Here is a 27901-nt window from a genome sequence, read left to right on the forward strand (position 1 = left end):
TTGAAAATCTGATATTGAAAAAGTTGCCTCACCAGCCATAAATCCCAGCGCACGTTACTGGTATGTACAGTAGCATTTGGAGAGTCATATATTGCTTTAATCCATGCAATGAAGTTCTGACCCAACTTAAATTTTTCTAGTACTAAGAAAAGAAAAGAAAATTCTAAGCGGTCAAAAGCCTTTTCAGCATCAAGTGATACTAATAGTGATGGAGTTTTGTCTTTATTTAGAAGATGTATAATATTGAAAAGCCGTCTGGTGTTGTCAGATGAGTGACGCCCTTTAATGAATCCAGTTTGATCTAGTTTAATTAATTTGGGCAAAACTGATTCTAGTCTTTTAGACAAAACTTTTGTAATAATTTTATAGTCGCAGTTAAGCAAACTTATAGGCCTATATGAGGAACAGCTCTGAGGGTCTTTATCCTCCTTTAATATCAGAGAGATTCTGGCTGTTTTCATAGAAGCTGGTAGAATGTTATCAGTATAAAAGCTATTAACCATTAACATAAAGATGGGTTTTAGTTGTGACCAAAATGTTTGGTAGAATTCTGCAGAAAAACCATCTGGGCCAGGAGATTTATTTGCTGACATTGATTTTATTGTGGCATATACCTCCTCCTCAGAGAAAGTATTATTTATCATGTGTTGGTCTAATACAGTGGTCTGTGGGAGGTCTAAATGTTCCAAGAATGCTTTTGCCTTAGAGGTTGAAATGTTATCTGATTTATATAAGTTACAATAAAAACTGACAAATTCTTTATTTATTTCTAAAGGGTCATATACTAAGTCATTCTCAGTTTTGATAGCCATTATTGTTCTTCTAGCCTGTTCCTTTTTCAAGTAGTGTGCTAGGAATTTTCCTGACTTGTTTCCAAATTCATGAATTTTCCGTTTTAGAAACATGTTTTTTTGTTTGATGTAATTAGATTGGTCTAAGTTATAGTCAGCTCTTGCTTTAAATAAGTTTTTCCAGTTTTCTTCTGATTGAATTTGCTTGTGTAATGCTTCTCTGTATAACAGCTCTTCCTTTAGATCCTTTGTAGTTGCCTGCCTTTGCCTGTTTTTATATGAGGAATATGATATAATATGTCCTCTCAAAGTTGCTTTTGCTGCATCCCATAATACATGAGGGGGTATGTCAGGTAGCCCTACATTATGCATAATAAAGTCTTCAATCCACTCTTCCATTTTCTTGCAGAACGTTCCGTCTTCCAAAAGTGAGTTGTTAAACTTCCACATTTTAGATGTATGCACCTTTTGTAATGATATTTCCAAAGAAACCATAGCATGGTCCGATATGGAGATTTCATGTATTTCACAAGAGGAAACTAGATTCAAACAATTCTTTGGGAGAAAAAAGTAATCTAACCGAGAATAAGTTTTATGTCTGTTAGAAAAAAAAGTATAGTCCCTTTTTGTGGGATTTTTAACTCTCCATACATCTGCTAATCCTGTTTCATGTGCCAAAGCATTCAATATTTTTGCTGATTTAGGATTAGACCCACGGGAATGAGAGGATTTGTCTAAGCATGAAAGAGTTAGGTTGTAGTCCCCCCCTATAAATCCCAATGTTGTGCAATGGGTGTTAAAAAGCGAAATCATATCAGAAATAAATGAAGGCGTGTCTGTATTAGGAGCATATATATTAAGCAATGTTAATTCCTTATTCCCAATTTTCCCTTTAACCAGAATATATCTTCCCTCTGTATCTGTGATTTGTTCAATGAGTTCAAACGGTGTGTGTTTGTGAACCAGGATAGCCACTCCTCTGCTGTTTGATTTGAAGGATGAAGAAAATATTTGTCCAACCCAGTCCTTTTGCAGTTTAAGATGTTCTTCTGGTGTAAGATGGGTTTCTTGCAGTAGAGCTATTTCAACCTTTTCTTTTTTAAGTGCTGTGAGTATTTTGGTTCGTTTAACAGGATGTCCTATACCTTTAACATTCCATGTAATTAATTTTAATGGTCTCATGATACCTTTTTATGAAGAAACCTTGAGAAAATACACAGGGAAACCTTCAAGCTGCGGTAGGCAGGATTAATAAAGACAAAAAAGGAAACAAATACACAGTCAACACAAAAACACAAACATTCAAACACATTTAGTTCCATCTGCACCACCGGCTAATTTGGTGGCAACTTGTGGTGAGAGTTGTTAGTTCAGAATTTAGGGTCTCTGTAGCCACGTTCGTGCACATACCCTAAAAGAAAGCAGCTTGAACCCTCCCCTCCCCCTAAATTATCCAACTCTAATTAATCAAATAATTTCCAGTCATGTCCAAAGTTGGTTATAGCTGTTAAGTAATTTCTATCAGACCGAAAAATCCTTAAAGTATTTTTTTTTTTTTTAATATCCCAAAAGAGAAGGAGAGAAAGAGAAAGAAACAGAGTAAAATAAATAGTTTGCAAAGTTCCCCGGTAGACTGCAAACTGGATCCACACTTGTCCATTTTCTTACAAAATAACTTAGTTTAACGAAAACTCTCGTGTTAATGTTCACCATAGTAGCCATATAGGCCTGGGCCTACCTAGGTCTGTACTCTCTTCATATCTATGCCAGTTCAATCGCCTTTTACACTCCTCTTCGTTCCCATAAACAAAACAAAAACCACACCAAAAAAAGCTTGAACTTAAAGACCAGTCCCGTCCCGTCCCGTCCCGTCCCGCCCCCCCTCACTCCCTTTTTTTTTTGCATACCGTGACCAAAGTCCAGACAGCGCGTCATCTTCATCTCAGGCACACTCGGCTTTGTGCAGTCCCTTTTGCCGGGCCGAAATGTCAGTCCTACCTTGAGCTTTAAGCCAGGAAGAAAAAATAAAACAATAATAATAAAAAGATAACAAAGGTTCTCTGCAAGCCGCCCACTGGAGCAAAACCTTTCCCTTTTCAATATGATCATAAGCAGAGTAGGGCAAAACAGAAAAAAAGAAGGCGTTTCCTTAGACTGCACATTAATGTTCACCGTTGCAAGTTTCAAGTTCATCCAGCTTTGTTCTATTATTCCAGTAGACCGTAGTCAATGACGACATGCGTGAAATGAGAGAGAGAGAGAGAGAGAGAGAGAGAGAGAGAGAGAGAGAGAGAGAGAGAGGTCCCCATTTGCTCCATTACGCAGCCTACCGTAATCCGTAGGCCTATCCAAGATGCGCATCTTCTTATCTGAAGGTGAATTCGGCCTCACGGCGTAATCCAGTTTATTTGGCTTTGTAAAGTCCCTTTTCTTCTAAAGCTTGAGTCGCTGCCCCTGGGTTAGGGAAGGTTGTAGTGGAATCATCCTCGTGGAAAATCTTCAGTTTCGCAGGCGCCACGATATGCGACTTGATCCCCTGGTCCTTTAGTTGTTTCCTGATTGGCTTATACATGGCTCTCTGCTTCCTCACCTTGGTTGTGAAATCATGCTCGAAGTAAATCCTTGTATCTTCAAACATCACCTTCTTCTTTGTCCATGCAGCCTGCATGACACGCATTTTCATGTCGTTCTCGAGGAAAGCAATGATGATCGGACGGTCGAAGTTTTCTCGCTCTTGATAAGTGCGATGCGCACGAAGTATGTTCAGTTCATCATGTACTCCGAGTTCTTTAATCAACTTTGTGAGAAATCCCACCATGTCCTTCCCTTCACTTCCTTCAGCGATATTGTAGATGCACATGTTATTTTGCCTCGACTTGCTTTCCAAGTACTCTGTTTGTTCAATAAGTTCATCAATTCGAGACTTCATCCATTCCATAGTTTGCTGATTATTGGCTCCAGCATCATCCAAATCGCTCACCCGACTTTCCAAGTGCTCAACGCGCGTTGTAGTTGCGTTCACCTTCTCGTTCAGATCAGCTGTTTGTTGCATAATCTTCTGAATGTCGCGTTCAGTCTCTCGACGAAAATCTTTCAATTCCATTTTCAGCACTTGAAACTCTTGGCATAAGGACTCTTTTAACTCAGCAAAAAGTTTATGCATTTCACCCTGGGTGGCCATGCTGCGGCTTTCGTCTTCCCCCGTGTGTTTCTTGGTTGGTTTCTTTTTCTTTGGTTGGAGTTCGTGGAAATCTTTATTTATCCCGGAGCGCAGATTCATTACTTAGTTATCTTGCTTAAACATTTTCTTTACAGTATCATTTTAAACGAGATTTCGATCTTATTTCAGGGGAGGTAACGCGGGCTTATTCAAACTGCTGCCATGTCACCGGAACTCCGTCCCCTTCCTCCTGTAATTTCAATCGTTTTCAGAGTATCGGTTCGCGAATTTTGTAAATAAGAGAAACCTTCAATTCTGAAATCAGTTTCTGTCTCAGGCTAGCGTGTGAGAAGGCAATGCAGTATTTTGCTTGATGACCATTTTATTTGTTTTTATTATCAAAATGCTTTTGTTTTAAGTGAACTGCTGAACACTTGTAAATGCATATGTGCTCTGTAAATTTGAGTTTAAATTAAATACACAGTCAACGCCATTTGTAAAAGTACACATTTTTTATTGACCTGTTTGGAGGAAAGAAATGCGGTATAAATATTGAAGACTAATGGGGATTGTATAACGCGTGATGCTCATCTGCATTCTCTTCCACAACTCAGTTGCCCCGGAAGAAAAGCATCTAAATCCCTCATAGGCCAAGGGACTATGTGTAAATAACCTCAGGATCACCACAGGGGCATACTAAGAGCATGGCTAAGTGACAAACCAGGTTTAGTTAACCTACAGGAAGTGGTGAACCTGCTAAAGGATATACCAGAGATACTCTAGACAGAGATAAGTCATTTCAGTTCATTTCTGGTATCCACTTTCTGTAGGGTGAACGCCCCTTTAGGAGACCTTCGGTTAGGAGACCTTCGGAGTCCTCAGGTTGAGAATAAATGGAGTCCCCTTAGCACTGTAGATGGCGGTAGCGCACTTCTTGTGCAAACACCGCAAAAATAGAAGAAGAAGGAGGGGACAACGCCCCCTTAGGATACCCAACTTGAGCACAGTCTTTTGCATTGGATGGGCGTGTTTCGAAGCGTCTTTATTACTCCACGCTCTTTGGATATACCTGCAGGCCTCGTTTAGTAAACAAATGAGGACTAGGCTCATAGAGGTAGAACATAACACTAGAGAGGACACAGCAATTTGCGACAGCGCTGGGAAATGGCAGCTGGAGCTTCCCAACTTCCGTAGGTAGTGTAGGTACTTTCAGGCAATGCAAGTCAATGGAGAACACGCCCACCCCTGTCAAGAAATTAACTAAAACTGTGTAAATATGAAGTAACACTTTAATCAAAGACCAGATTTGAAATGTCAGGCTAAATATCTACTTAAATCATATGGGTCGATAAAATACATTTAAAAATCAAATAATATCTTTTATGAACATAGTTAGCAACACACTTCAACTATTGTCCTTGTATAGTGTGTTGATGGACATTTTCACATGATTAAGCCATTTTTGACAGAGGTGAGCCTCGTTCTCCATTAATTTCCATTTCTCTGATCTACCTACAGATAATGGCCGCTACAGTTTGCCGTAAAAAGGGGGGCGGGGTCCTCTCTAGTGTTATTTTCTACCTCTATGACTAGGCTCTTCTATTGCATGATTTACCCACAAAGCTAACCTGGTTAACTACTGAACCATTTTCTTAGTATACCCCCTAGTTAAAGGTAATGTAAACAAGGGTAATGAGCACGTTTGTGATGCTCCAGACAGATACAGTATGGGGGGGGTAGATACAGAATGGGCGGTAGCTTCATGTCACGTGGTGGCATAGTTCAGACAAATCTCCCCATCGGCTTGCTAGATCCATAATCATCATCTTGCATATTGAAGCCAGTGCATCATGTTGAGCATTTCCAGTGAGGTGGGATGAGTTTTGTCTACCACGTCGCCCCCTTTTGGCCTTTAAGCATACAACGTCAGCTGCAGCCACTGCAATGAGAGCAACACAAGTCACTTTGTTGTGTACAATACAATATTTTTACAATACAATGTCCTAGCATGCTGTGTGCGTAAGTAATGTGTTCTATAGTCCGTTCTTACCTGCACAACATTCAGCTTTATAACACCATCCTTGTCTGTGTCAAAGGCTTGGAATGCCCCTGTGGAGAATAGAGAATGGGTCATATCAATTGTATAATGACATGAGCAAGGAAGTATTCCCTGCAACAATGTGTTTTTGACATTAAGAAATTACACTAATGCACAAACAATAATTAAAAATACATGGCTTCTGTGAGGAACATAGATCCTAGATTGTGCAAAATTTGTTTGTGCAAGGGTGATGTACACTTGTGTTTTTCCATAGCATTTTCCAACGCATTTCTACCAAAGTTTCCAATGTACAATACGTAAAGGGTTTCCTGTGCGTGTCTACTGCATAGTAACGGGTTTAGTTTTCTATATAGTAAAGGTCTGCTTACTGAACATCCCCTCCAGGCGGACCATGCAGCTGATGAAGCTGTCGAAGTCCATCTCCAGATGCTGGTTAGCGTAGCGCATGGCGATGATGTTGAACAGCTCATTATTCAGACGGAATCCTGTCGCACACAAACAAGCAAGCAACAAACAAACAACAACAAAATGTGCATAACTGGAACAAGGAGCCAAAGAATGCAACCATGCACAACAGCTCATTATTCAGACGGAATCCTGTCACAGAAATAAACAGACAGACAAACAAATAAACAAACGACAACAAAATGTGCATACAGTAACTGGAAAAAGGAGCCAAAGAATGCAACCATGCATAACGAGCAGCTATTTAGTCTATTTGGGGATTGGAATAGTTTGACTAAGTGGCATGTGCACTGAAGAGTCTTTCCAAACATCAGAGCATCTCCAGATTCTTGTGGACCTATTTCTTGAGTCAATGCATACGAAACAGCTATTATTTGCGTCTGGTGGCATAGACCTAAACATACATCATGCCAATGTTTTCTGTGGTTTTCTACCTGAAACTGGTAGACATCATTAGTCCAGCACAGTAGATTCTATAATGTCTGACCTACGTGTTGGTAGATTCTAGAATGTCTGCGTCTTGCACTGCTCAGTAGATCTAGAATGTCTGACCTCCGAGTTGGTAGATTCTAGAATGTCTGCATCTTGCACAGCTTAGTAGATCTAGAATGTCTGACTTGCGTCTTGCACAGCTTCGTACATTCTAGAATGTCTGACCTGCGTCTTGCACAGCGCTCCTCATCTCGTAGCTCCTGATGGTGCCAGACTTGTCCAGGTCGTAGCGCTTGAAGATCATCTGCAGAACAAAGAGACGCCTTATCACTGCATCATTTGGAGAGCAAAGAGACACCTTATCACTGCCTCATTCAGAGAGCGAAGAGACGCCTTATCACTGCATCATTTGGAGAGCAAAGAGACACTGAATAAGTGTAAAGCCAGAATAAATACAGGAATAGCGATCAATTGGGGGCGGAGCTATAGGGGGGGGGGGCAAGCAGGGCATTTGTCCCTGGGCACAGGGCCCTCCTGTTTCGGTGGTGGGGGCCCTATTACAATGATTGGTGGGCCACCTGATAACAAGAATAAAAAAACAGAATGAATACAGGAAGAGAGACCTTACCATAAGAGAGACCTTACTATGGGGCACCTAAGTCTCCACCCCTTCCGGGCGGCTTATGGGGCTGGCAACGCAAAAACTTTTGACTGGGCTTTAATGGACTGATCAAAGCTATTTTTCGATCTATCTCGCATTTCCCCGTCAATCACACATATGCTGTGCCTCACAATTAATAACAACAAATGGTGTGCTTGTTGACTTCACTTGGCAAGCGATTTTTGAGTTGCGTGTGTGCAAAAATATACAATTATTTGGACTACACAACAGACGTCGCATGTCCGACGTGCAGCCACTTAAGCCGCAGTGCAGCGGTAGGGTTGGCTGTGCCTCGGTTCACGTCAGATATGCGAGGCGCACGTGTAGTCTCTAACACAGTTTTGCACAAAAGCTAATATAACGTTTTTTGCGTGTCGAAAATGAGTGGTCTTACGACGCAAAATCCAAACCTTTCAAATTCACTGTCATCATATGTGAAATCCGGAGCACATGCCAAACGGGATGAGGATTTAGCTTGACTCGCTCCATTAACTCTCATTCAAAATTTTGAGAGCTCCAGCCCCATGGATCGGAAGTATAAGGGCGTGACTTAGGTGCCCCATATCTGTTAAAAACCCTCCCAGAATACCCAGCCCCACCATAATGTGAAAGGGCTAGGTAAGCTCCAGCTCCAAAACCCTGTGATATGCATGGGAAGGCCAAGCTACCTGCACAGTAACATGCATTACCTGCCACTGCTTGATCTTCTTCCACAGCAGTTTGAACTCGTCCAGGCTGAGCTGGCCGCTGCCGTCTATCTGTCAACGCAGTCAAGGAACGGCAGCACAACTCCTGGCACACACATTCCAGGGACAGATTACTACACGGGCCTATCGGGCCTAGGCCCAGGGGCCCAAGCATCAAGGGGGCCCTGAAAACCAAGCCTCTATTTCCTTTTTCATATTGCGTTAAAAATCTACTTTTAACATTAACTGCATTTTCAAAATTTCTCAGAAAACATACACGTACCTCAAAATCCCCAATAACATAGGGCCAGAAACCCCAATGGAGGGGGGCCTTTCTTGTTGTCTGGCCCAGGGGCCCATGGAGTCATAATACATCCCATTCCAGAAACACTCGCTGTGGCTTATTGATCATAAATAATATTACTAATATATGAATTAACAGAGGATTGTGGGTTGGACTGGATTAGCAATAGCAACAGATCTATGATGACGTAAGCTTTTATTTGACGAAATAGTTTTGTATCCGCTGCAAGCGTAAGGTATCTGACTACAGGGGCCTATACTAAGAAGCTGGTTCAGTAGTAACCAGGTTGAGTTAAGAGGACTTCAGGCTCTTCTATTAGATGATTTACCTCTGAACTTAACCTGGTTTACTCCTCAACCAGGCTCTTCTATTAGATGATTTACCTCTTGACTTAACCTGGTTTACTCCTCAACCAGGCTCTTCTATTAGATGATTTACCTCTGAACTTAACCTGGTTTACTCCTCAACCAGGCTCTTCTATTAGATGATTTACCTCTTTACTCAACTTGGTTTACCCCTAAACCAGCTTCTTAGTATAGGCCCCAGCTCTGCTTGAATCCATTCAGAGTGCAGAAAGGATACGTCCATGAGAGCGAGCATACTCCTGCAGCTGTCCAGGCCAAACACCGCCTCCTTCGGGTCAATGTCTGAATTACACAGAATAAAGACGCTAACCATTAGACACACAATTACAGGGGAAGGGCAGTTCACTGCAGTGAAAGTCAAAAGTATCTGTAATGGGACTCATGGTAGAGGTGGTAGTCATGGTAGTGTCATTAATTCAAACATGTGTAGTGTGGAGAATTAATTCCAACAGTGAAACCTTGAAAAGGTGACGGCACTGATACTCACACTTGGACACGGCGTCATTTAATACGATTTTCAGCTCATGAGCACCGATCTCCATGTTCTGTAGAGGAGCATCACACAGGAAGTAGGAGAGCATGTGAGAAATGGCTTTGTGAGAGGGGCGAGAGGTAGTGGAGCATGCAAGCATGGAAATTTGTACAGAAGTTCATTAGAAGGCACTCTTTCAGCTAAGGGCATTGGCCACTCAAAAATCCAAGATGGCCACCATTTTTCAAGATGGCCACCCTCTCCTCTTCTAAATAGGTCCAAGGATAGTTAGATCAATGATGTCATTTGGCAGAAACGTTGATTTGTATGCACTTTTTCAAAATATAGTTGGCCACACAAAAATAGAAGATGGCCGCCATTTTTTTAAGGGAGCATGTGAGAAAAGGCTTTGTGAGAAGCAGTGTGTTGTCTGAGGAGATAAGAACAAGCATTGTGGTTTAGTTATTAATGTGACCACTTAAGTAGGGTTTTTGTTCCAACATTAAAATAATGTTTCCATTTCAGACCATTTACTTGGTTGCATCGATGGGTTAAAACTATAACTTTAATCAAACATATCACCACCACACGCCTGCCGAAATCTCACCTGTCCAGCGATCTGCTTGTAGAAGTGTCTGAAGTGTTTGTCCTCCTCACTCTCCTCTGGGTGCTGATCAAGCTACACACAGACACGATGGAGAAACACTACAGTAATGCCATGTACAATACATACATAAACAGACACGATGGAGAAACGCTACAGTAATGCCATGTACACTACATAAACAGACACGATGGAGAAACGCTACAGTAATGCCATGTACACTACATAAACAGACACGATGGAGAAACACTACGGTAATGCCTTGTACAATACATACAGTAAACACCAGGGGGGGCACTACGGTAAATGCACAGGATACAGGATTGCCATGTGTAAGAATCCAAAACGTAATCACTGCCCATAACGTAATAATTTGTGCCCATTTGAAACGTAATAAAGCCCATAACGTAACAACTTGCCCATAACGTAATAACACTTCCCTACCCATAACTTAATAACATTCTGCCCATAACGTAATAAGTTATTAAGGTATTTTCATCTGTTATTCACTGCATTTCCTACGTTTGGAATCAAGTTGCTTTACTACTAAGTTTTTAGTTATTATAATAATGACAAACAAACAGTATTTTCAATTTCATCAGTAAAAAAGCTTTTTTAGTGTAAGACCAACAGCGCAATATCCTGCCCATAATGTAATAATTTATATCGTTATGGGCAGAATGTTATTACGTTATGGGTAGGGAAGTGTTATGTTATGGGCAGTTATTACGTTATGGGTAGGGAAGTGTTATGTTATGGGCAGAATGTTATTACGTTATGGGTAGGGAAGTGTTATGTTATGGGCAGAATGTTATTACGTTATGGGTAGGGAAGTGTTATGTTATGGGCAGAATGTTATTACGTTATGGGTAGGGAAGTGTTATGTTATGGGCAGAATGCTATTACGTTATGGGTAGGGAAGTGTTATGTTATGGGCAGAATGTTATTACGTTATGGGTAGGGAAGTGTTATGTTATGGGCAGAATGTTATTACGTTATGGGTAGGGAAGTGTTATGTTATGGGCAGAATGTTATTACGTTATGGGTAGGGAAGTGTTATGTTATGGGCAGAATGTTATTACGTTATGGGTAGGGAAGTGTTATGTTATTGGCAGAATGTTATTACGTTATGGGTAGGGAAGTGTTATGTTATGGGCAGAATGTTATTACGTTATGGGTAGGGAAGTGTTATGTTATGGGCAGTTATTACGTTATGGGTAGGGAAGTGTTATGTTATGGGCAGAATGTTATTACGTTATGGGTAGGGAAGTGTTATGTTATGGGCAGTTATTACGTTATGGGTAGGGAAGTGTTATGTTATGGGCAGAATGTTATTACGTTATGGGTAGGGAAGTGTTATGTTATGGGCAGAATGTTATTACGTTATGGGTAGGGAAGTGTTATGTTATGGGCAGTTATTACGTTATGGGTAGGGAAGTGTTATGTTATGGGCAGAATGTTATTACGTTATGGGTAGGGAAGTGTTATGTTATGGGCAGTTATTACGTTATGGGTAGGGAAGTGTTATGTTATGGGCAGTTATTACGTTATGGGTAGGGAAGTGTTATGTTATGGGCAGAATGTTATCACGTTATGGGTAGGGAAGTGTTATGTTATGGGCAGTTATTACGTTATGGGTAGGGAAGTGTTATGTTATGGGCAGAATGTTATCACGTTATGGGTAGGGAAGTGTTATGTTATGGGCAGAATGTTATCACGTTATGGGTAGGGAAGTGTTATGTTATGGGCAGAATGTTATCACGTTATGGGTAGGGAAGTGTTATGTTATGGGCAGAATGTTATCACGTTATGGGTAGGGAAGTGTTATGTTATGGGCAGAATGTTATTACGTTATGGGTAGGGAAGTGTTATGTTATGGGCAGTTATTACGTTATGGGTAGGGAAGTGTTATGTTATGGGCAGAATGTTATTACGTTATGGGTAGGGAAGTGTTATGTTATGGGCAGAATGTTATTACGTTATGGGTAGGGAAGTGTTATGTTATGGGCAGAATGTTATCACGTTATGGGTAGGGAAGTGTTATGTTATGGGCAGAATGTTATTACGTTATGGGTAGGGAAGTGTTATGTTATGGGCAGAATGTTATTACGTTATGGGTAGGGAAGTGTTATGTTATGGGCAGAATGTTATTACGTTATGGGTAGGGAAGTGTTATGTTATGGGCAGTTATTACGTTTTGGGTTCTTACACCATGTACTCTACATACACAGGGCCGGATTAAGATGTCCTGGGGCCCCAAGGCTACAGGTTGCTGCGGGGGCCCCTGTAAGGCAAATTTTACGACAAATTGATAAGACAGTCATAATTACAAACCAGGAGTTAAGGATATAAGCAATAAGCAATAAGGATAAGCAATGGATGGAGGAGGAGATGGGAAGGGCAACAGCAATCGATGTACCGTGATATGCAGTACACATACAGTACATACTGAACATCAGCCAATGCAAGGACAAGATAGGAGGAGCAGTGAATGGATACAGGAAGACAACAGAGTTAGATGGGCGAAGATACAACAACAATGATGGAGGAAAGAAAAAACATGATGACAGAGAAAAAATAAAAACTGATTAACCCAAAATGTAAAAGAAAAACTGCTCCTATAAACATTTGTTTATTATTATTTCAGCAAGACAGCATATTAGAAATGCATTTAATGTCAGCAGATATTTCATTATTAGTTCTTTCAAGCTAAATCAGTCTTGATTGGTAAAAGTGAGTGGCGTCTGCAGCAGAGCAGGTGGTGCTAGCCTAGTCATGTACTGTATGTAAATTAATCTGTACACTTGCAGATATTGATGTGAAACGTCAACAACATTAATTGGGGCTACACTGCCTTACAAAGGCAGAGCCAACTACACACTTTGTCAAAATTGAGACTGAAAATGTTCTTCATTACGCCCCCTTTATCTTGTGACAAAGCCATTTTTATCTAAATGTGTGCTGTTTTGAGATATTGCTATGTCAAATGTTCACTAGAACAGTGGTTCTTAACCTTTTTTTCTTAACACACCCCCTTACTTGTGCCGAAGACAAGCCACGCACCCCCAACCCAAACTTCTACACATGTATACGCACTAAAAAAAACTGTAATGGCAATGATTCTTGTGTGAGACACTAATCAATACCTTAATTACTTCAAATGGGGACCAAAACATGTTTTTTGTCTTAAGTTGGCCTAGTTACCATGTCTGCAAGCTGAATTTTGGTCACAACCTCAACCCAAATTAAATTCCGCGCACCCCCTGAAGTCTCTGGCGCACCCCCAGGGGGTGCCCGCACCCCCGGTTAAGAACCACTGGACTAGAATATCTAACCTATTGTCCAGGCTTTGAATGCATTTTTCCCAGCCATTTTTATCTAAATGTGTGCTGTTTTGAGATATTGCTATGTCAAATTTACAGAAACTAGAATATCTAACTTACTGTCCAGGCTTTGAATGCATTTTTCCAAGCTTCAAAATTGGCATATTACTGCACTTGGCCTGTATTTACAGTACAGACCACTGACTTGTATAGTATATATATATATTTATAATAGAAGTCTGTGGTACAGACATGTAGTAGAGCAGGTTACTTCCTTTATCCCACATTATTGTATGTACAGTATGCACAGCCAAGCTACGGATCTTCAATTCCAATGTAAAGACCATCTTGCTATACGGGTGCGAAACCTGGGGTCTAACACAGCTGAACACTCAGAAACTTCAAACCTTCATCAACTCGAGATTACGCTACATCCTAGGCACCTGGTGGCCCAAGAAGATCAGCAACCAACACCTCCTAGAGACGACAGGGCAGGAAGCAGTAGAGATCACAATCAGGCGTAGAAAGTGGAGGTGGATAGGACACACATTGAGAAAACCACCATCAACCATCACAAGAGCTGTGTTAGACTGGAACCCCCAGGGCAAGAGAAGGAGGGGTAGACCCAGACTGTCGTGGAGGAGAGGAGTCAAAAAGGACCTAGAACACGCCAATACCTCATGGCATGAGGCACAGAACATCGCTAGAGACCGCAGCAGATGGCGACGTCTAACTGAGGCCCTATGCTCCAGACGGGGCAAAGAGGATTAAAGTAAAGTAAGTATGCACAGCCATACCTTCAGCTTCCTTGGTTCCTGTTGTTGCCTCTGTGAACATAAACAAAATAGCAAAGTTTTATTTTCAGAGGTGGAAAGGTAGACAAGTAAAAGAAGAGGGAAAGAGGAAGAAAAACTCTCACCTCTTCTTTAACAGGTTCCTCCATCACCCTATTAGAGAAGTGACAGGGGTCAGTAGGTGTTAGTCAACATAATGACTACGTTTACATGACGTTTTTAATTCCGAATTAATAATTCCGAAGTAAATAGTTCTGTCGAGTTTACTTTGATCTTTCATTTTATTCTGAATTGTGAAGTGTTTACATGCCATTTTCAAAGCGGAATTAAGCTTTATTCAGAATTAAAGTGAGTTAAATTCTGAATTAAAATGTCTCATGTAAACAGTTCAAGACCGAATGTGTTCAATCTCATTGTAAGCTACAGGTGAACAGTATAGTTCACTTTGTACATTTGAATAGTGCCAATATACTATTCTATTCTATACTATTCTATTCTATTCTTCTCTACTCTACTCTATTCTATTCTAATCTATTACTTCAGAGCAAAGACTGACATAATGGAGATTTACATGTTCATACATTCATACTTATATAAATTACATTGAAAGAACACAGTCTATTCTACCTGCCAAACAAAAATAGAGCTGTACAAATAAGCACCATGGCAGCACAGCACAGCTCCTACATCACCATGGCAACACAGCACAGCTCCTACATCACCATGGCAACACTGCACAGCTCCTACATCACCATAGCAACACGCAACAAACACAGCTCCTAAACGCAACTCAAGTGTTTCACACATTACAAAACTTCATTCATTTCCCCTCCAGCTAGTGGCGTGCACAGGTATTTTGAGGGGCAGGTGCTCGAGGGGGGGCGGGGGGCATGTAGGGAGGTGCATGTGAAACTTCCAGCTGCCTTACTAGGCTAAATAGAGGCCACGTATATGGGTCAAAGACGTTTTTTTGGGTTCAGATGTCAAGTGGCGTAACGGCATCTAATGCTCATAAATTAAATAGTAATTGGTGGTTGATATGTTTGATATACCAGGGAATATGTTTCTTAGGTAGTCCACTAAAAACAAATAAACAAACATATAGTAGTGACACTGGCTGTTGTGTGCTACTGCTGAAACGTCCCTGACCCATATATTATATTATAGGCCTATCTGGGCATTATTGTCACATGATTTTGATTTTTCAAGCATTTGTAGATGGTCATGTCAACATGGACAAACACACACACACACACACACACACACACACACACACACACACACACACACACACACACACACACACACATTCCCCACTCCACACTCACTGTGAGGTGCTCTTCTTCTCCGTGAAGATCCTGAGGATGAAGTCGGACTCCAAGTTGGGGTCAAAGGTCGAGGGCACGATGACGTACTCGCCGGGCTTCAGCTGTATGCGCTCCGTCACCTCGCGCAGGTTCACGTAGGACTTGCTCTTCGCCACCGAGGCTGTCGACTGGAAGAAGGACTTGGAGAGCGGAGTGGTACTGCCATGGAACTGTGGAAGAGAATATCAAGTCAAGTCGGTTTTATTGTCAATATCTTTGCATGCACTGGTCATACAAAGAATTGAAATACCGTTTCTTACTTTCCCATGCAGACATAGACATGGACTTTAGGCGTGGACATAGACAATTAGACATAGACAGTACACATACATTACACCTAGAGTACCTATACAATACCCATACAGACATATAGGGGAGTCAAATCAGGCATTGACGAAATGACAACATTAAACATGAATAATATGTTAATATCTCAGGAAAGGACTTGGACAGGGGACAGCTACTGCCATGGTAATACAGAAGGGCATATACAGTAGGGGAGACAGACCGACGAATCAGGCATTGATTAAGGGAAATGACAACATTAGACATCAGGAATATAGAATGTTCATATCTCAAGGAAGGCCTTTAGCAGTGGATAGTATTGCCATGCTACTGCAAGAGAATATACATTACGTATATAGGGGGTACAGACAAATTGGGCATTGATGAAGGGAAATGACTAACATTAAACATCAGGAATATACTGTATGTTACAAGGTCAAGGAAGGCCTTTGGCAGCTGACTTTGGAAGCTAACTGTACAGGAAATAGGGGGACAGATGAATAAGGCATTGACAAATGGACATGACAACAACATTAAACATGATGAACGACAATGTATGTCATTCAGGAATGAAAATAACATTTAAACATTGTCAGGTCTGTGGGTAAGAGGGGAGTGTGGGTGGCAGATGTGTGTGCCAACTTGTCCTGCTATGCCAGGTATGCCATGTTTCAGCTACCAAGCAGGGCTCTCCTCTTCAAAGCAACATACCTTCTTTGGCACCTACAAAATGTGAAAGAAACGATCATTAGTGTTACTGTGTTAACATACAGCAAGAACAGAGCAAGACACAGAAAGACACATAATTGCACAGGTGTATTCTGGTATAGTTTACACTGCACATTTGATTTAATGTTAATAAAAAGGCATCCTATTCTATTCTGTTCTATTCTATTCTATTCTATTCTATTCTATTCTACAAACGGATTCCATCCAAGCACCTCGTAGATAAAGAACCCCATGGGGTGCGTACCTCATATATGAAGAACCCTATGGGGTGTATGGCGGGGGGGCGTACCTCGTATATAAAGAACCCTATGTGGTGTATGTACCTCGTATATGAAGAACCCTATGGGGTGGAACACCCCTGCATACATAAATTTCATCGACTTTGAAAAGGCATTTGACAGTGTAGACCGTAAACTGTTGTGGAGTTTAATGGCACACTATGGAATACCACCTAAATACATTAACATCATCAAGAGCTCCTATCAGGACATGAAGTGCCAAGTGCTCCATCAGACACAAACACAGAACACGTTCACTGTGCTCACTGGAGTGAAACAGGGATGCTTACTTTCCCCTTTCCTGTTCCTCCTATGCATTGACTGGATCATGACTCAAACTACCCACAATAAAAAGACAGGCATCCAATGGAGTCTGACAAAACAACTAGAAGACCTGGACTTTGCCGATGACATTGCTCTACTCTCACATAGCCACCAACAGATGCAGGAGAAAACTCAACTTCTTGAAAAAACAGCAGCAGGACTGGGGCTCAAAATAAATTTAGGAAAAACCAAAATAATGCGAATCAACAACAAAAACACCAGTCCTATAAACATAAGAGGCAGTCCACTAGAAGAGGTAGACCAATTCACATACCTGGGAAGTGTTATCGCAGTGGATGGAGGAACAGAGGAAGATGTGAAAGCAAGAATAGGGAAGGCAAGGACAGCATTCAACATATTAAACAAAATCTGGAAAACCAAAAATATTTCACTCAACACCAAACTCAAAATCTTCAACTCCAACGTCAAAACAGTATTGCTATATGGATCAGAAACCTGGAGGACCACCAAACACATCACAAATAAACTGCAGACCTTCACCAACCACTGCCTAAGACGTATCCTCAAGATCTTCTGGCCCAACCGCATCAGTAACACCAGCCTGTGGGAACGTACCAATCAAGAACCAATTGAGACACAGCTCATGAGGAGGAAGTGGAGCTGGATTGGACATACCCTGAGGAAGAACAACACAGCTATAACTAAACAGGCGCTAACATGGAACCCACAAGGCAAGAGAAGCAGAGGGAGACCCAAGAACAACTGGAGAAGAAGCACAGAGCAGGATGTAAAGAAGAGGGGACTGTCGTGGAAACAGCTGGAAAAAATGGCCCAAGACAGACGAGGGTGGAAGCTCTTCATCAATGGCCTATGTTCCGAAAGGAATGTAAAGGCCTAAGTAAGTAAGTAAGTATGGGGTGTATGGCGGGGTGCGTACCTCGTATATAAAGAACCCTATGTGGTGTATGTACCTCATATATGAAGAACCCTATGGGGTGTATGGCGGGCCCCATGTAGCTCTCCTTGCGCCTCTCCCTCTGCATTAGGGCCACTACGGCGGTGCAGGTCTTCTCCCCGTTGTGCGGCTCATCGTCCACCTCCGACAGCTTGATGCGGTACTGCGGGTTAGTCCAGAAGGTGTCTGTGGGAACAGGGGAGGCAGGGGGAGAAATACTGTGTGTCTCTCTCAGGCAGGACTGGATTACCGCATTGGCTAGATATGGCTGCAGCCTATCTGCCCGCACCTGCCAGGGGGCCTTGGATAAGGCCAAAAGAAAAAAAATTGCAGAATCGTGTAGCAGAGATGTGATACTAAGAAATCCATCTGTTGTGTAAAGTATAGTTTTAAATCGTATTCTAGCTTGTAAATATGACACTGCCTCTAATGTACTCTACTGCCTGTACTGTACTGTACTGTACTGTACTGTACTGTACTGTACTCTACTCTACTCTACTCTATTCTACTCTATTCTACTCTACTCTACTCTATTCTACTCTACTGTACTCTATTCTATTCTACTGTATTCTACTCTACTCTACTACTCTACTCTACTACTCTACTCTACTCTACTGTATTCTACTCTACTCTACTGTACTCTACTGTACTGTACTGTACAACTCTACTCTACTCTACTGTACTCTACTCTACTGTACTGTACTGTACTCTACTGTACTGTACTCTACTGTACTGTACTGTACTCTACTGTACTCTACTGTACTCTACTCTACTGTACTCTATTCTACTCTACTGTACTCTACTCTACTCTACTCTACTCTACTCTACTCTACTCTACTGTACTGTACTCTACTCTACTCTACTGTACTCTACTCTACTCTACTCTACTGTACTCTACTCTACTCTACTCTACTACTCTACACTACTCTACTCTACTCTACTCTACTCTACTCTACTGTACTGTTACTGTACTATACTACTCTACTGTACTGTAATGTATGCCACTGTACTGTACTGTACTGTATTGTACTATATTCTACTCTACTCTACTGTACTCTACTCTACTTTAATCTACTCTACTTTGCTCTGCTCTACTCTACCCTACTCTACTCTACTCTACTGTACTCTGCTCTACTCTGCTTTACTCTACTCTACTCTACTCTACTCTACTGTACTCTGCTCTACTTTGCTCTGCTCTACTCTACTGTACTCTACTCTACTCTACTATATTATACTCTACTCTACTCTCCTCACCTGAGAAGTTCCTGCATCCTCCAGCAGAGCTGCCCTTGACCCAGCGTCCCTCGTGTACTGTGACGGTCCAGTTGGACATGCGGCTGTCCTTCAGGGTGTCGGGGGTCAGGTTGCAGATCTCCACCCTGGTGAAGTTGGCCTGGAAGTGCTCATAGGACAACCTGATAGGGAGGGAGACAAGACAAGACAAGACAAGACAAGACAAGATGAAAGAAGACAAGACAAGACAAGACAAGATGAGAGGAGAGGAGACAAGACAAGACAAGACAAGATGAGAGAAGACAAGACAAGACAAGACAAGACAAGACAAGATGAGAGAAGACAAGACAAGACAAGACAAGACAAGACAAGAAAAGACAAGACAAAACGAGACAAGGCAAGACAAGATTAATTCATTTATTTTTCTGAGTAAAAAGTCTGCACACTTAAAATCCTTTTTGTTGTCTTTTATTATTTCATGGCTGGATAAAGTTGTTTTTAAAACAGCTTTAAAAGGGCTGTAGAGCCCCTGTTGAGAAACACTGCTATACTAGAACTCCCTGAACTCCTCCACGGGGGATTTTGAGTATTTATTGGGCTGAAAATCCCTCCTCACATCACATCACATCCGTCACATCTTACCAGAACTCCCCAAGCTCCTCAGCGGGAGATAGGCAGAGGGGATTTGAAAATCCCTCCTCACATCACATCTGGCACTCTCACACATCACATCACATCCGGCACATCTTACCAGAACTCCCCAAGCTCCTCCACGGGCTGCAGCCTCTTCTTCTCCTCGTCTGATTGGGCGAGGGAGGTCCAGTCCGAGGCCTTGATGGTGGGCAGAGGAGACACCCCCCACGGGTCTCTCAGGCGCATCAAGCGGATCTTCACGCCGTCCGGACCGCCCTGACAAAATGAGATCCAACATGACTTACTGGTAATAGGGGCAAGAACAAGCTACATTCATACATGTCATCCGTGCCACCCTGCCAAAATGAGGTCATGCCAGACACGATTGATAAGGTACACACGATTTATAAGCCGTTACTTGATAATAACATTTGATTGTTTTTTTTATTATTATAACGTTTTTTTTATTATAACGTGAAATTTTACAGATTTCTGGAATGGCTTTTAGAAGGTTTTGCGTCTGAACTTTTCAATTTAATACATGCACATAGTTTTAAGACGTTAATCCTTACCTGTTCAACACCCGTTACGGAGTATGCGTGCCCTTTCACCAGACCCTCTGGCGTTCTGACAACACGATTCTGTGGTACGAACTCCTGAGAAAGAGGAGAAGTAGAACTGGGTTGAGAGTAGAGGTCTCTACGCCAGTGTCGAGGGGGTGCTGGGGGGGGGGCTGAGTTACCATTGGGGGGCATTAGTCTTGATATGTGGGGCGTTGGAAGGCTTATGATTATGTCAAGGGGGCGTTGGAAGGCTTATGATGAGGTCAAGGGGGCATTGGAAGGCTTATGAGGCGGTCAAGGGGGCATTTGCTCAAAAAAGGCTGAGAACCACTGATATAGTGGCTTGGGGTCCCGATGCGGCTGCCTGACTAGCTCGGGGACTAGATTCACCTGACTGGGTTATGCCCCTGACTGGATGGCCTTACAAAGACAAAGTGCTGTAACGAGCTCGATGCCATAGCACATGAGGGATCCTCTCTGTACGGCTATATAGTATATACTGTGTACCTCTATGCCACAGCGCATGAGGGATCCTCTCTGTACGGCTATATAGTATATACTGTGTACCTCGATGCCATAGCACATGAGGGATCCTCTCTGTATGGCTATATAGTATATACTGTGTACCTCGATGCCATAGCACATGAGGGATCCTCTCTGTATGGCTATATAGTATATACTGTGTACCTCTATGCCACAGCGCATGAGGGAGCCTCTCTACATGACTTTATGCTACTCTAATAGTACAGTAATACCAGAGATTCTTTAAGTATAGAGATATGCCAACATAATAGGTTTCTATGGGCACCTAACATGACCAGGTTCCGGTCTGCCTAAAGGGGCGTGTCATAATGCTCCTAGCATTGAATAGAACAGTCCTCAGGTCTGCCTAGGTCTGCCTAAAGGGGGATTTCCCCCCCAATAATAGAACCCGGAAACAATGGGCCAATGGAACCTCTCTCTCTCTACTCTCTCTGGTAATACTGTATACCTCTATGCCACAGCACACTAGTGATCCTCTCTGCTTGGCTATATACTGTACTGTACTGTACTGTATACTATTGGCTACTCTACCTCGATGCCACAGCGCATGAGGGATCCTCCCAGCATGGCTATAGGCTACTGTACTGTACTAATGGCTATAGCAAAAATACTGGATAAGAGAAAGATAACGCAAACCACGCCCACTCAATGCAAAAGCGTGGGCTCAAGTTGGGTCTCCTAAGGGGGCGTTGTCCCCTCCTTCTTCTATTTTTGAGGTGTTTGCTCAAGACGTGCGCTACCGCCATCTACAGCGCTAAGGTGGCTTGATTTATTCTCAACCTCAGGACTCCGAAGGTCTCCTAACCGAAGGTCTCCTAAGGGGGCGTTCACCCGACATAAAATGGATACCGGAAAAGAAACAAAATGACGCTTCTTCTTAGATCCACTTTCTTTGGCTATAGGCTATGTAATACTGTACTATACCTCTATGCCACAACACATTAGTGATCCTCTCTGCATGGCTACCATGCTAATGGCTATAGGGTATAGCTGTACTGTAGTGTACTGTATACCTCGATGCCGCAGCACATGAGTGATCCCCTCTGCATGGCCTTCTTCATGATCTGGAACAGCTCCTTCTGGTGCTCTCGGACCAGGAAGTACTCGGTCACGCCCCCCGTGAAATCCTCCATGGCCTCCAGGGTGTTACCGCCCCGCAGAGCCTCATAGGAGCCATGCAGCCTGGAGAGACACATGGGGGTACAGACAGATGCTATTAGCCTCATAGGAGCCATGCAGCCTGGAGAGACACAGAGATGCAGAGAGTGGTACAGAGAGATGCTATTAGCCTCGGAGCCATGCAGCCTGGAGAGACACGAGGAGAGAGAGAGACAGGTGATATTAGTCTCATGAGACATGGAGGAGAGAGATGAGGAGAAAGAGACAGGTAGCCTGATTATCATCGACTAAGATGAGGAGAGAGACAGGTGATATTAGCCTCATAGGAGACATGGGGGAGAGAGAGACAGGTGATATTAGCCTCATAGGAGACATGGGGGAGAGAGATGAGGAGAGAGAGACAGGTAGCCTGATTATCATCGACTAAGATGAGGAGAGAGACAGGTGATATTAGCCTCATAGGAGACATGGGGGAGAGATGAGGTGCTATTAACACTTTTTATCTGTTATAACATAACTACAAGAAGGTATAATATACAATACACACAAACAAACAGGGGCTCATAGAAGCTGTGCAGTCAGTTGCTTGTAGCCACAAATGTCTCCTATGCTTCTGGAATAGCCTATTCCCTCTCGGAATAGCGCAACGTGTACTTTTAGGATCTCTATTTTTTACAACCGTACACACTTCAGGACGGTATGTCTTCTCTTTTCAGGGTCTGCACTGTCCGTTTGTGCGCGTGTGAATGTTTGAGCCAGTAATGTGCAGTCAGTGACAACGTAACTTCAAAGGGGGGTCAATATTGAGGAGCCTAATTTACTGTTTTACTGACAGCTGACTGAGAAACCAAACCACACCCCTAAATGGCCACTGCACACAATGAAATCCAACCTCTGTGATTTGCATCTGTGTGAGGACCCTGGTCTATGTGTTCTGTATTTGACCCATGGCCTATGTGTGCTGTGCAGGGAGCACCATGGTCTACAGTATGCTGTATTTGACCTATGGCCTATGTGAGTGGTTCCCCTGTGTACTTGACCCATGGCCTATGTGTGGAGGGATCACCCTGCCAGGCACCCAGAGAGCAGTGTGTGTGCGTGATACCAGAGTCTAAATAAATAAATAGAGTCCAATATCACGTTTAGCAGTAAAGCCATGACCTGGTTTCCATGTGATAAAATGTATCAGTTCAATCTATTTGTAGCATGGCTAAATAATCAGTCAACAGAAATAAAACAATAAACTGCAGGCACCTGAATAGCTGTCATGGCTGCAGGCAGGAGGTGGCATCTAGGGCCTTTCTCAAATTCTAGGACAGTGTCCTTCCAAGTGTATCAGCCTAATTCGTCACGCCCAGTGATTGGATACTCTTTGGTGAATTCTACAGAATATCCAATCACTGGGTGTGACTAATAACGAGCATCCAATCACTGGGTGTGACTAATTAGGCTGATACACTTGGAAGGACACTGTCCTAGGTTTTGAGAAGGGCCCCTAGTCTCCTATATAGAATACCCAGGGAACCTCATTCAGACTGGAGAGAGTTCTAGGATACACATATGCTGCTATTCTGACACCTTGTGGAAAAGGGATATGAAAAAGACACCCATACACCAGTGAGTGCGTATACATGCAGTTCAGTATCCCGAATATGATCGGGATATTAAGTATCCCGAATTTGCGTTTGCGCATATAAACACTTCAGTATCCCGAATAAGCCCTTATTCAGGATACTGAGAAATTGGGATATGCTAGGTGGAGTTTTCCGAAAGAAGCCGGGATACTGACGCATGTATACACCTTATCCCGAATACAGGGGCTTCCCATGGAACGCTGTTGCTGGTATCCAGGCTACACGCATTTGAAGAGAATTCTATAACGGCCAAGAATGTAGACTGGGATATAACGTTCTGTGCGCATATAAACACCTTATCCCGAATATGATCATAACCGGGATAAGCCTCATATTCGGGATACTGAACTGCATGTAAACGCACTCAGTGATTTCCAACCTATGGGTCGGGGCCCACTGGTGGGCTGTGAGGGTATTCCAAGTTGGCCCTGAAATTATTTTTTCTAAAAATCGAAATAATATTTGTCGCCATGTTGCTGCTGACTATTCATTTGAGTTGTATTGCTTCTAGGGCCAGAGGAAGGCGCCCTGAACGCTTGTGAACATTTTAAGTGGGCCCCAAGCTGGAATAGGTTGGAAACCCCTGCCATACACCATACAGTACCTCACAGGTGGTTAAGTTGGACTGCTTACATTACCTTCCCTACTGTACAGTTAGATACAGTTACCGTACAGTATTAAGTTTTAGTAACCCATAGCCTGGGGAAGGCTCCTGTATAAGGTTTAAGTAACCCATAGCCTGGGTAGTAGAGAGTTTAGGTAACCCATAGCCTGGGGAGGGCTCCCGTTGCCTGTGGTTGGAATATGGGATTTCACAGTGACGTCAGCCTGGGCTGTGTTTCCCAAAATATCTTAAAGGGGTATGCCACTATTTTGGGGCTTAATACAGTTAAAATCATTGGCTGGGGTTTATAAAGGTGGTTAAGTGTCTTATTTTTCATGTTAAGCGTTGTCTTGCTTTAAGACAAGTTAAAAGAGGGAGTATGTAGCTAAGCTAGTGGAAGTCAATGGATCACTGTAGCATGTAGCATGCTACACGGAGGCATTGACTTTCACTAGCTTAGCGACATGCTAGTATGAGGTAGGAGGTGCCCCTTTGGCAATATATCACAAATCAGTCTCATATTATCACCTGGACACTCTTAGAGTGGAACAGCATATTGTAATTCTGCTACAATTACAGTCAAACCAAAAAATTTACTATTTTGAAAAGCTGACGTTTCGGTCGGTCAGACTTTCATCAGTCAGCCTGACCAACCTGCCTGCTCTCAGTTCATCCTAATTTGGCAAAAAATCCATAATTTAATGTTCAAATCAGTCTTAAATATAACATTTATTTATGTACGACATAAATATATTTAATATCAGTTTTTCCTGGTCTGGAAAAATTCAGAACCAACATCATCATCATCATCATCATCATCATCATCATCATCATCACAGAGGTCTGATTGATGAGAGTTCTGTCCAGTAGCGGGCCACAGGGAGATGTGATGCCTGCTGTTCATTTTCTCACCTCTTGCAAATCCTGGACGTTTGCCAGAACAGCTAAGCTCCATCATGTATGAGCTTGGAATGGCAGCTATGCAGAGTAACTAATCTGGCTCTTGCCTTCGTGAGCTTACTTCAGGATCTGGCTGTAGGCCTAAGTATTTCAGATTTGCCTAGCTCCGAACTGCCATGCGGCTGAACCAATCAGGATCACAGGATATTCAGATGTGTGATGTAGTCAAAGTTGAAACATTAAATGCGACAGTGGTTTCAGACAACCATGGCCGCTCACATGGTCTCACTTGTTGACATTGATCGTGCAATTTCAACTGTATTTTCAAATCTGTTAGTAGTTAAAGTAGTACTTCATTAAAATGTGCTAAAACAACCAAGCAAATCAATCTAACCTAAGGTGTAGCCAGGGCCAGATTAAGATGGCCTAGGGCCCCCCCCCTCAACCCCGCAGGTAGGGGCCCCCAGGCTTCAGCCATATCTAGCCTGTGCATTACTCCGGCACTGGGTGTAGCAACACCAAAACATTAATCGGGTGTTTGCACATAATAAAAACCTGAAAGTTAAGCTGCAGTGTGCTTCAGCCTCTACTTTTAAATCACTCACTTGGCGTAGGCCTTCTCCAGAAGAGCACTCCAGAACTCGTTCTTCTTGCCGGATGTGGTGTACATCGGCTTGTTGTTCATCGTTGGGATTCGGTCATCAATCACGACATCCACCCATTCTCCATACCGCCAAAACTGTTGGTCCAATCGGTGCAGTGAAAAAAAACTAAAAAGTAACGAATATGTATAGAGCAAAATAAACTGATGTGATATTTGTTCTACATCTGATATAGGCCTATAGATTTTTTCTAGAGTTCTAGAAAAGGTCTAGATGGTAGAGCGAACCTGATGACGCATTGGGCGAAATGCGTTGTTCGCTCCGAGAAATAAAGTAAAGAAAAGTAAGCAGTGTGCGGTGTCTCTTGAATTTTGTTCATTGATTCACCTTCTCCTGCCTCACACCTGCACCTGCATTACTGAGGGCTTGTGCACAAGGACTCTCTTGAACTTTGGTTATCCATGTTGTGTTTACACCTAACTAAGCCCATCCAAATTTCCTGTGACATGTGCAAAAGACTCCGGTCATATTGTACCTGAAAGTGGAAGATGCCAGCATAGTTCTCAGTGAAGCTCTGATCTTTGGGCACAACCCTGTACAGCAACTTCTCATTGAGGGTCAGACAAGCAATGGCCGCAAGCAGCCAACAGTCACCTGCGAAGAGGCAACAGCAGGTTTAGTTCATTACCGTTGCTACATAGCTAGCACCTTTCCAGGCTGTGTACACACGGCCTGGAAAGTAGTTAATTTGTCATGAATATCACCTTATAGTACAATGTAATAATGCATGAAAACAAGTCATTTTGGAAATTGGCGTCCATATTGAATTCTGAGCAAAAATTGACGTGGCCCCATGTTTTAATTTCTTCCAATAGGCCTTCTGGTCAGTAATCCACAGAGAAAAGTGCGGTAGGACGAAAGGCCTAATTTTCTCAGCTGATGACCTGTCTATAGTGACGCTACACCTTCGACGTTGCTAGTCAGGTCAAGAGCAATGCAAGTACTTTCTGATCTCCGGAGAACTGGGGAACTCCACCCACTTTGTCGGAAAGCAATCAACTTTGAGCAGCACCAACGGCCCTGGGTAGAGGCGTGTTCAAAGCAGTGACGTGGTTTGATAAGTAGAGACGTTTTATTAGGACTAAGAAAATGTTTGATTTAAACTTTGGCTCAGCCTTTTCTGCCCTCGACCAGTAGCAAATCAAGTGAGGAGGGTCAACCATACCATTTGGGAAACATTAATTGTTACGCGCCCTTGGTCAGACCAAGTCTCGAAGAGATTTGAAAGTCATGATAATCAGGCTATTGAGACAGTGCTTCATCAAAATTTACATTCAATGACATGACGTTCATATGCCAGCCCGTATGCCTGTATTCTTATGCCCATATACCTGTATTGTATTCTTGGGAGGACTGTGGCCTAATGTTTGGGGAGGTAGTCTTGAGATCACTCTGTACAGTACTGTATGTAGGCTGGTGCGCTAAGCGCTGGGGGTGGGGCTCAGCCGCGCTGGCTGCCATGGGTGCACCTGAACTCGTTTGATGTAATTGACAGGCGCACCTGTGGTGGTTGGCGGCGGATGAGCAGGGTATGGTTTTAAAATGGCGTTTTGCTCATTGTTCGGGACAGCAGGGTCAGAGCAGGGCTGCTGAGCTGTCTGCCACAAGCTGTCGTGCCGGGACGTGGGCCGGTCGCTTTGGGAACTGTGGGTAAGTTGCATTTGGGTATTGCGCGTGTTATAGTTGAATTAAGCAATTACGGAGCCCACGTCCGGCAGCAGTGGCTGAGAGGCCAGCAGCAGCACGGGAATTTGGTTTGGTACATTTTCGGGGGATTGACTATTTCTCCCCCGCTGTTAAACTGTGTGCATGTGAGTGAGTGAGTGAGTGAGTGCGTGTGTGTGCGTGTATGTCCAGCGGTACTGTGTAGTGGCATTTGGGTACCTCCGCTGAGCACATAGGAGGACTGTACAACAGTTAGGTTGAATTTATGGGTGTAGTGAATCCTACTGTTATTGTTGTGGCCCAGTGTGCAACGTGATGTTTTCGGGC

General features: G+C 42.8%; 1 protein-coding gene across 1 annotated transcript in view; it reads right to left on the minus strand.

Moving 5' to 3' along the window:
* Positions 1-5012: 5012 nt before the first annotated feature.
* LOC134469524 (calpain-3-like) overlaps positions 5013-27901 on the minus strand; it is a 34956-nt gene continuing 12067 nt past the window's right edge. The window contains exons 3-21 of the mRNA XM_063223824.1: positions 26385-26503; positions 25853-25986; positions 22004-22172; positions 20457-20540; positions 20003-20160; positions 19273-19433; positions 18035-18204; positions 16483-16494; positions 15448-15656; positions 14245-14272; positions 14123-14152; positions 10006-10077; positions 9414-9471; positions 9144-9208; positions 8261-8329; positions 7136-7214; positions 6382-6498; positions 6002-6060; positions 5013-5890 (exon numbers count right to left, since the gene is read on the minus strand). Of these exons, the coding sequence (XP_063079894.1) occupies positions 5864-5890; positions 6002-6060; positions 6382-6498; positions 7136-7214; positions 8261-8329; positions 9144-9208; positions 9414-9471; positions 10006-10077; positions 14123-14152; positions 14245-14272; positions 15448-15656; positions 16483-16494; positions 18035-18204; positions 19273-19433; positions 20003-20160; positions 20457-20540; positions 22004-22172; positions 25853-25986; positions 26385-26503 (1820 nt within the window). The 3' untranslated portion in view covers positions 5013-5863. The remainder of the gene's footprint in view (positions 5891-6001; positions 6061-6381; positions 6499-7135; positions 7215-8260; positions 8330-9143; positions 9209-9413; positions 9472-10005; positions 10078-14122; positions 14153-14244; positions 14273-15447; positions 15657-16482; positions 16495-18034; positions 18205-19272; positions 19434-20002; positions 20161-20456; positions 20541-22003; positions 22173-25852; positions 25987-26384; positions 26504-27901) is intronic.

The sequence above is a fragment of the Engraulis encrasicolus genome, chromosome 18, assembly GCF_034702125.1.
Source record: "Engraulis encrasicolus isolate BLACKSEA-1 chromosome 18, IST_EnEncr_1.0, whole genome shotgun sequence".
Taxonomy (NCBI): Eukaryota; Metazoa; Chordata; class Actinopteri; order Clupeiformes; family Engraulidae; genus Engraulis; species Engraulis encrasicolus.